Source organism: Abrus precatorius, unplaced genomic scaffold, assembly GCF_003935025.1.
Source record: "Abrus precatorius isolate BTA unplaced genomic scaffold, Abrus_2018 Scaffold10, whole genome shotgun sequence".
Taxonomy (NCBI): Eukaryota; Viridiplantae; Streptophyta; class Magnoliopsida; order Fabales; family Fabaceae; genus Abrus; species Abrus precatorius.
The window spans coordinates 11,111,717-11,121,154 of record NW_020874292.1 but is presented as its reverse complement, the minus strand read 5'-3'; the positions used below and the strand labels follow the sequence as shown (position 1 = coordinate 11,121,154).

General features: G+C 30.6%; 1 protein-coding gene across 2 annotated transcripts; it reads right to left on the bottom strand.

The window, feature by feature from the left end:
• Positions 1–425: 425 nt before the first annotated feature.
• Positions 426–7,059, bottom strand: LOC113870191 (nucleobase-ascorbate transporter 6-like). Of its 2 annotated transcripts, none has more exons than XM_027506797.1 (15): positions 6,479–6,641; positions 6,219–6,348; positions 5,419–5,516; positions 5,097–5,273; positions 4,694–4,794; positions 4,305–4,380; positions 4,156–4,215; positions 3,811–3,995; positions 3,017–3,113; positions 2,295–2,381; positions 2,059–2,117; positions 1,868–1,959; positions 1,683–1,760; positions 1,417–1,577; positions 426–835 (listed from the first exon to the last, which is right to left on the bottom strand). In XM_027506797.1, exons 2-15 carry the CDS (start codon positions 6,322–6,324, stop codon positions 617–619), a joined length of 1,596 nt encoding a protein of 531 aa, XP_027362598.1. In that variant the 5' UTR covers positions 6,325–6,348; positions 6,479–6,641; the 3' UTR covers positions 426–616. The 2 variants fall into 2 exon arrangements, with proteins under 2 accessions (XP_027362598.1, XP_027362591.1); XM_027506790.1 differs by lacking the exon at positions 6,479–6,641 and adding an exon at positions 6,831–7,059 and having other exon boundaries at positions 617–835.
• Between the last annotated feature and the right edge of the window lie 2,379 nt (positions 7,060–9,438).

Here is a 9,438-nt window from a genome sequence, read left to right as displayed (position 1 = left end):
TATATCTAACTGTAAAACTAATCATTTTTAAATAATGTAAACTATTATACTGAGTTTAATTTTATATATTTAACTTAAAAACTTTCACCGTAAATTAATTAAAACTCACTTTCGTATAACTCTAAAAATAGTTATTAAATAAATCAACAATCTTTAATTATATGACATCTATGATTAAATAACAGTAAACAAATAATGAATATATTCCAATTAAATTCTTATACAAATAAGATTATTTTCCTAATTGATCGTTAGCACTGGGTGAATATTTAAATGATATTAAGAGATTTCAGGAGGGTAAATATTTAAATGAAGAGCACAATATCCTTAAATAGAATAGAGTAGAAAATGCATGGTGGGGGCAAAGAAACAAATATAAAGTGAACGTGACAAAAATAAAAGGAACGATAAATTAATAAGCATGCGCATTTGCTACCTCAATCCACTTCCTTGATCAGAATTTACAGAAACAAGTGCAATGAAATAAATGTATGACAAAATGCTATAATAGAGTGGACTATTCATAAAGCTATGGCGTGTAATAACATTGAATCTAATATTACAACTAGACCGTGGTGAAGATGAAAGCACCTTATATTTCAGCTCTTGTGCACAATTAAACGGATGGAAAGTACTTGTTTAGATTGAAAGGCAGTGAATAGAACTCCTCACTTCTTGTGTCGCCCTTGAAGGACTTGTACTTGTCCCACCAATGTTTTCCTCTGTCCTTCCTAATACTTGCTTCTTTCTTATACAAAGTGTTGTCTAGAAAATATGCCACAACACCCGCAACAAATGGTTTTGATTGGAATGGAACGTTGATTATATCATTGAACTGCCATGTACATAAAACTCTGATCGTAAGCAAACTCAATCTAGTGTAATAAATCCTAATGCTCACACTCACACCCATACATTATCCATATAATAATAAAATCATGAGACGAGATGTGAAACTATGCATAATAATATCTCAAATAACATTTATTAAAAGTGAATTTTATTGTACCATAATTATCATGAATATAGTTTGCTAAAGTTTGTATTCCTAGCACTCCTTTTTATACATATAAAACATGTATAAGTATGTAATCTAATAATAATTTTGTTTACATTTTATATAGTATATCATATGTTAAAATACAGTAAAATAAAGTATTTAATATATCATACGTTAAAAGTATCATTTAATTAAGTTTGACACTTGTGTCCCATATATAATCAGTTTTGTTAACATGAATTCAAGCAATTAATAATAATCAGATTTTATAAGAAAAAATATATATTTATTACACTTGAGTATCTCTAATGTAATAAATATTTTTTTAAATAAAAATTTTTACTACTTTTAAATGTTTGAAGTCAATCCTAAGGACTAATGTTAACAAAACTGATGTATATATACAACATCCATACCCATCTTGCGCCTGTGTGGACGGGGCCAAAACCATTAATTGCTGTGTACTCGTTGAAGTACTGTGGCACAGACAATCCCAAAAAGATAGAGAAGCCTAATATGAACTTTGTTCTAAAACTGTTGAGGTTGCAGAACTGAAGAAAACTAATACCACCCGCACCTACAAATGATGAGCAAAAGTGGAAACATTACATGGTATTTCTGGTAATCATAATAAACCAATTATAATTACATGTCACGAGTACGTTTAAAAAAATCAACATACCAACATAAGCAAAGAACAAGCAGTAAAGGGCAGCAATAATGGAAGGTGGGATGGAAGCGAAAACTGCTCCAAATTTTCCTACACAACCAAAGAATAATTGGCAAATATTGAGAGGGAAGAAAATGTGCTACAGGATAAGGCAAAGTAGATACTCAAATTACAAATATCATGTTTCATAAACTCACCAAGAATTGAAAAGAAAATCATAAATCCAGCCGATATTTGCACCACTCTTCTACTTCCAACGCGTGTCAAAGCCAGCAGACCAGCATTTTCTCTGCAATGAAACCAAAAAAATTATTTTCATAAACAAGGAAGTTGGTCTTCTTAACTAACATAGAGTAATCAAATACAAATAGAACAATTTCAATCTTACACGGATACAGAAGATCCATTGACTGTTCCAAACAATCCTGACAACAGAATGCCAACTCCCTGAGAGCAAAAATATGATGCATTAAGAATTATACTTGAATTTTCTACTTTATTGCTTGGTGAAAATATCATTATAATCAATTATGACCTCTTAGTCTTAAGTCTAGTATTATTCATAAACGCATAATTTTTTTTTTTGGAGGTATTTAAATGATTAAGTACTGGCCACTGTCATACCTGCCAACCAATACCTCGACTAAGAATAGATGGTGGCAATGGTGTTGCACTTGCATACCTATATACAGCAATGAAAGCTCCACTGGACTGTTTGAAACAAGTGAGTATTAGTAAATAATTTAATTTAAGTAAGCAAATTAACAACTGCATAACACTAATACTGAGCCAATGCACAAGTATACAATCCAGAAAATCCCAAGAATGTCATTGTGCAAACGGTGAGACTATTATGTGCTGGTTGAATTTTAGCATAGTAAATGGTTTACATTTTAGTTGAAAATGTTAATTGGACCAATGTGCACCTCCCTGCCAATTATACAAATTATAACACATCATCATCAAATTGTTCCCATTTCCCTTAAGGCAAAATCAAACATTTATGACAATCGCCAACCTACAGCTAAATTTTTTTTTTTCAGGATAAGAAACCTAAGTTCATCGCCAGAAGCAGTTTTTAAAAACTCATAAGTGATATTACTAACCTACAAACTTATTAATATAATTTCACTAAATGTTAACTGGTACAAAGTGATGAGAGATGTAAGAATGATGTGCTGTCCTATATATGTCCAGCTGCAAGGCACTGAAAATTTGCAGAAGACCCAAAGAAAATGATAAATATAGAATATAATTGAATAATTGTTGGGCAAGAAAGAATACCAACAAAACAGGGTTTCTTATTCCAACTTAAAAAGAAACAGAGATTTAACAAAAGAAATTACCTCTACAAGAGCAACGAAAGCTGCCATCATCATGGCAAAGGCTTCACCAGCATCAAATGAAGGTGCTCCCCATTGAAAGGGATATGGAACTCTTATCCTGCAAACTCAAAATCCATGACAAAGTCTTCTCAATAAGTTTCAACTCACAAAGCTAGCCCTAGGTAGTAAGATTCCCACCACCTATGAAAACAGCATCTCAACGATCCAATTGAATCTGACTCAAGAAATATCAATAATTTTTATTGTCTAAAGTTTGTAATAGTGATCAGTATAACAAATGATTTAAGAGTGACCAAGTGACATATAAGCACTTCAATGTATCATCTAAGAGGTATCTCCTCAGCAACAAAAACAAAACAGTAAGCAGAAATTAAAATAACAAGAATAAATCTGAAATAGGAGAAAAAAAGTTTAATGACTAAGTCATTCTCATTTGCTAATTAACACAAAATATAATTTTACCAATATTTATAATTAGTCCTTGAAAAAAAAAATTTAATTGGGACCCTGTCATTACCAATTGCTGTTAATTTAATGTTGAAGCCAATTTGCCACAATGGATTAGATGGTGGCCAAATCAATCCATCCCTGACACACCTGCAGTGATTCCCACATACCCTGACATGACTGTGTTTTCTAAACAGGAAATGGATTGTCATTGTGGCACACCAATTAGAAGCTTTTAAATTCTAGGATTAGAATTTTAAAAACACTGTAAAACTATATGGATCTACACAGTTGCCACAGAAATAATGCCATTAAGAGTTAAAAGTCAAGGAAATCACACAACTAACCAAGGAGCAGCATCTATAAGTCCAGCACGATCAGTGCGGCATGATGCCTGTGTTTTAGGTGCAGCATTGTTATAGGCCCCTCCAACAGTGAGTAGATGAGCATATATCCACACAATTACAATTGTAAATATAACAGCAAAACGGTCAAAGATATGCTTCCCTGAAGGTAGCACATGGGGAACATACTGCACGACAACCACTAACCACTTAACAAACTCAAATTTATTGAAACATCATGCTAGAAGAGTAAAGAAACCAAGAGAACAAAATGAACCATGATCTTAATGCTGAGATTTAAAAATTTAGAAGACACTGTATATGCAACTTTGTGGAACTCTATCTTGCCTGTGAAACAAATACTAGCAATATAAGCTCAGGTAGTCCAATCTCTACACATTTAGCAACCTACATCCAAGACAGAAATCAATATTAAAAATTTCCTCATTTAATGTTAAACCTTGAGCATTGTTGTCAATAAGTAGCAGAAGGCTTACCCCAGGGAACCCTAACTCATACAGCCCAAAACCAACAAGAGCTACCAAAGGAACTGACGAAAGTGGACTTAAGAACCTGAAGAAAATTTGAACTTCAATCAGATAGGAATATTATACCCAATCACAAGATTATTCATTTTTTCTAATTTTTTATTTTATTTTTTTGGCTTCTGTGCTAGTTAATCCAAATTCAATTGAATAAAATCACTTAAGCTATAACATTATAACATCTACTTCAAAGATCAATTTAGCTTGGTGGAACAATGGCAAATGAGCATAGATGGCAAAGACAATCTTAAATATGGCTTACACTTTAATTTAGACATTGTCAAGACATGTAAAGAGAGAAAAAGTATAATGCATCCATTAAGTAAGAGCTTGGGACCAACCTTGCAACATTACGCCAGAGACCACTAAAGCCTAGCACTATTTGAAGAGTTGAAGCAACAATAAGAGCACCCTGGATTGCCCTCATTATCCTTTTGAATTTCTGATTAGGAAAAAAACAAAAAAACAAAAACATGGAAAATTTGTCACAGTTCCAATCGTATAGGCACAATATTTAATGTTTTATGGTGGTTATTGAATCAATTCCAATGAAATTAAGCACTGCATGGCTGTTAGTTTCTGGTGACACGTAGCAAAAAGAATGGGTGTACTGTACAATATGATTGCAAATCATTTTGTAGTCTCTATATAGGTTAAATCTCATTGATTACAGTGTAAAATAACATAGCAAGCATATCAACCATGCATCATTTAGAATAGCTAGCTTAGTTTTGATTGCAAGACCTCTATAGGATCTGGTTCACTACTGAATCGGCCAGCAAGGATTATTGAGATTGTTGTTGGAACAAAGGTATAAGACCCTCCAATTACTGCAGGTAGTCGAGTTCCAAACAGTGTTTGCAGCAATGTGTTAATCCCAGCTACAAAAAGCAGTGTTTCAATAACTCTAGCCTTCTCCTCCTGCAAAAAATGGAATGGTATATTTATATGTAGAATTTTTGGCTTGGAGAAAACTTCATCTGCAATCATATAATTAGATTTTAATATATTCCATATCAAATTTAATAATTGCTACTTTAAGTATATTAAATATGTAGCTGCTTACATTGCCACCTCCCATCTGGGGAACAAGAGCAGTGGGAATGAGCACAGTTGTGCCGAGCATCACCAGAAAATGTTGAAAACCAAGAAGAATGGCCTCAGCTGCATCAGAATGTCCCCAAAATTCACATAAAATTAAGAAAGAACAACAAAAGCAAAGTTAAATCCCAAGCAAAATGGAGGGTAGGGAGATTCACAAAATTGCAAGCATAAACTGCAATTTATTAAAGAATATGTCACTTAAGTTGGCCAAATATTTCAATTACCTAAAATTTTTTAACGACATTGTTCAATTAGAAGTTCATGACTGTATGTCCTCAGTGAAGTCATCATAAAATACCCCAAAATCCAATAATTTGAATAATCTATTTTAAATATAAAAAAAAAAACATTATTAGCTATTAAAACATTTAGAAAAGAGGCAAATGTGGAAACATCAATCAAATTGTTCCCAAAGTACCAAATCTGGATCTGGCCATAACAGGGAAGGGCCTTCATAATTAAAATAGAGAAGAGGAAACAACAAACTCAAAAGGATTTCAATTAAATTGGAAATAGAACTCCAAATTGGCGCCAATCGTATAAAAAGTAAAAATACTTGGATTGTCACTGGCATTGGTAAAAGCATAAAACTAGATTCAATCCCCCAAAGCAGAAAAGGTAGTTCTTTTCCTTTGTTTTTGCTTTCAACCAGCTTAAGAATGAGCATTTTCTTTCATTAAAACAAAAATCCACAATTATATTATTACTATTATTATTTAATTAGAAACTTTGTTTTGAATCTAAGATAAAGGGATCACTTACGCCATGGAGGAGGGCTTGTCATGCAGTAAGAAACATGGGGTAGCTGATCCTTTGGTGGGTGTGGTTGCGGCTCATCTGCTTTGGGTGCTGGGCCTCCTCCTGGCATAACTTTTCCTTTCTCTTTCTAACTCTGAACAATGAATAAAAATGCAACAATCAATGAATCTATCAACCCAAATCTAACACCAACCCAGATCCCACAATGCCACAATGGAAAAAACCCAGAAGAGAATAAAACAAAAAAGAGGGATCTTGCTTACAATGACTACACCTGCTAAACTAAACAAAAAAGAAAAATAAGGGAATAGAACTAGGCCAATATTAAGAGCAGAAAATGAAAGTGTAACCAAAGAGTTGAGGAGAGTGTTTTCTTTTCTTCACTAATGAAGTGAAAGCAATGGTCACAATAATTATGCAATTTAAGAGGGAAGTTGAGTGAAAAAAAAAAGAAAGCACCTTTTTCTTTTCTTTTTTGTTACTTTTTAACGATGTTTCAGTAAGGAAAATCAAGTGAGTGAAAGAGCATTATTAAGTCAAAAACAAAATGAGGTGCCCCCACCCACCACCACCACCCCCCAAAAAGAAAGAAGAAAAGAGAACAGAAAAGGGAACCCCAGATGATCCTTGTAGTTGTTGTGGAGTGTGGAGTAAAGTGGACTCCAATGCTTGGGAGAAACGATAGTGTGCACAGAAATTAGCAGAAAAATTTTTTTGAATGAAGATTCTTTTTCCTCTCTTGCTACTGCAAGAAAAGTAATGTCCCTTTCCTTCTCTCACTAGTCCATGCTTATAATGTTATGTTATAGGAGTCTTCTCTCTCTTAAATTCTTCCCAACAAATGTTGCTCACATTTATTGTTTTGTTCGGTATTGTGAAATTGTTATAGACGAATGTTTAGGTTGGCACTCTCATGTCATGCACGACAAAGCATGTAAATATATTTTTATATAAAACACTAATGCTCTCACATGTATTTAATGTTCAATGTGGAGATTTTTGCAAATATAAAATAAAAAAATTCAAAATTTAAGATGTGTCCTATTTTGGTAGAAAGTTAAAATATGTTCTCTCTTTATATATGTAAATTATATAAAGGTGGTGCTATTTAATTTTTTCACATAAGTTGTATAAAGGTGTATAAGAGTGGTGCAACTTATCCACATAATTGAAGCGTTGCTCAGAAAGAAAAAACTTAGATTTAGGTTGGTGCAACTTATGTTCAACAATTAATTTAACAATTTTATTGTGAGAGTTCTATATAAGTCATCTAAGAAAATAATTTGAAAATAGAAATTATCCAAAATAGTTTACACAATGAAAGAAAAACAGTGTAGACTATTATAATTAAGATGGATACATATCTAAAAGATTGAAAGAGCTTATATGTTTACTTGTTTAAGTTTTTTATTTTTATATTTTAATTTATGTTATTGTTTAGTTAGTAATTTGTTTCAGTTTTGTGCTTTTGTATTTCAGTTTTACTTAGTATAATTTAATTTTAATTCCTTTTGTTTAGTTTAAATTTAGTATTGGTAGTTTATCATAGCTTTCTTGGTCTCTTAATTATCCTTGTCATTGAAAAAATAGTTTAGTTTATATATCATTTATGTTATTCGCTAATTACATATATTCATGTTTGATCTCTTAAAATTTTTTGTCCTTTACAAATGATGAATAATATACATGCATGAGCCAGCCTATAAGCCCTTATAGTTATTACCATAGCTCTAGTTGATTCACCATTCAATTTTCATTTGGCCTCCATAAGCTTGCTTACATCTAAATATTGTTTAATTTGTAAAGGACAAAAAATTTGTGGATATAGTTGGACTAGCCATGTCATGCATGGGCTATTGGCTAACAACGGGCATATAAGAGGAGACAAGACATGACATCAATGATAAATACGTTAAAATAAACTATTTTTTTAAACTAGCCCACAAAATTACAATAAACTACTAATTTTATATTATAACTAAACTAAGCAAACAAATTAATTAACTAAACAAAACATATTTAAATAAATTACAATGAGTAAAATTGAAATACAAAACTAAAAAAAAAAAAGTAAAACAAATTACTAAATAAACTTTAACAAATTAAAATATAAAAATAATCTTTCAAATATCATTATCATAATGATTAATATTTTATCATTTCATATCATTCATTTTGCTAGTACTTCTTTCTAAAAGATTCTCTTCTATACTAAACTATCTTGGGCGACTTCTCTTTTCTTAAGTAACATATACAGAGTTCTCACAATATAACCTTTAAACTAGTCATCAAACATAAATTTTCCCGACTTAACTTAAATTTTACAAAACATAAGTAACACAACCTTTATCGAAGTTATGTTTAAGACTCTAGCCTCATACATAAATTGTATTGAGAGTATATTCTTAGAAATGACACATTTAAGCCAACGTTGGATTTACATAAATGTATAAAATTTAGTAACATCTGGTTATTTATTTTATTTAAATTAAATAAAACATTTTTTTATCATTAAAATGGATTGAAGTATTATATATTCATTTTGATATTTTATCTACTTCTTAAATAATTAAATAAAAAAATCTTATAATAAAATTTAAATAATATTAACCTACTTTATTTGACTTTATTTATTATCATTATAATTTATCTTATTTTATTGGTTGTTAAATATTCAAACATAAATTTAATATCTACCTCTGTTTCTGAACTTTACACAGCAATTTCCCAGCTACACGGCAACTAAGTGTTTCCAATTCTTTAGGGAATAGCAACCATGTGCCTCCTTTATACAAATGATAAATTATTAATAAATTAAAGAATCTACGTATATCGGTATTTGGATAAGAAAAAGTAATAATAATTACTCATCAAGAGTTATTAAGTATATATCTTAACATTTTATTATTTTGATTCTGATTCAATCATGTATTCTTATTTAGTGATATTTTTGTTTATTAATCATCAAAAGTAATATAGGATATCCTTTCAAATTACTTCATTTCTGTGTTCGGACTTCAATCTTCAGAGTACTTTTTGTTGTGAGAAAACACCAACGGATTCTTTCAGGTATTAGTAAAGAAATTCAAAATAAAATATTTTAAATTATTTAAAAATATAAAATAAAAATTTATATACAAAAAATTTTCTTAAAAATTATATAATATTATAATATATTGAATATATTAAATATTATAATTTTTCATAAAAATATTATTTGTTT

What these genes read in the sequence shown, in the direction of transcription:
- LOC113870191 (XM_027506790.1), bottom strand. Translation starts at nt 6,324, where the DNA reads ATGCCAGGAGGAGGCCCAGCACCCAAAGCAGATGAGCCGCAACCACAC. An exon ending in CTCTGGCGTAATGTTGCAAG is followed by an intron (nt 4,381 to 4,693) that starts GTTGGTCCCAAG and finishes AATTTTCTTCAG; the next exon opens with GTTCTTAAGTCCACTTTCGT. An exon ending in TGCTAGTATTTGTTTCACAG is followed by an intron (nt 3,996 to 4,155) that starts GCAAGATAGAGT and finishes GTTGTCGTGCAG; the next exon opens with TATGTTCCCCATGTGCTACC.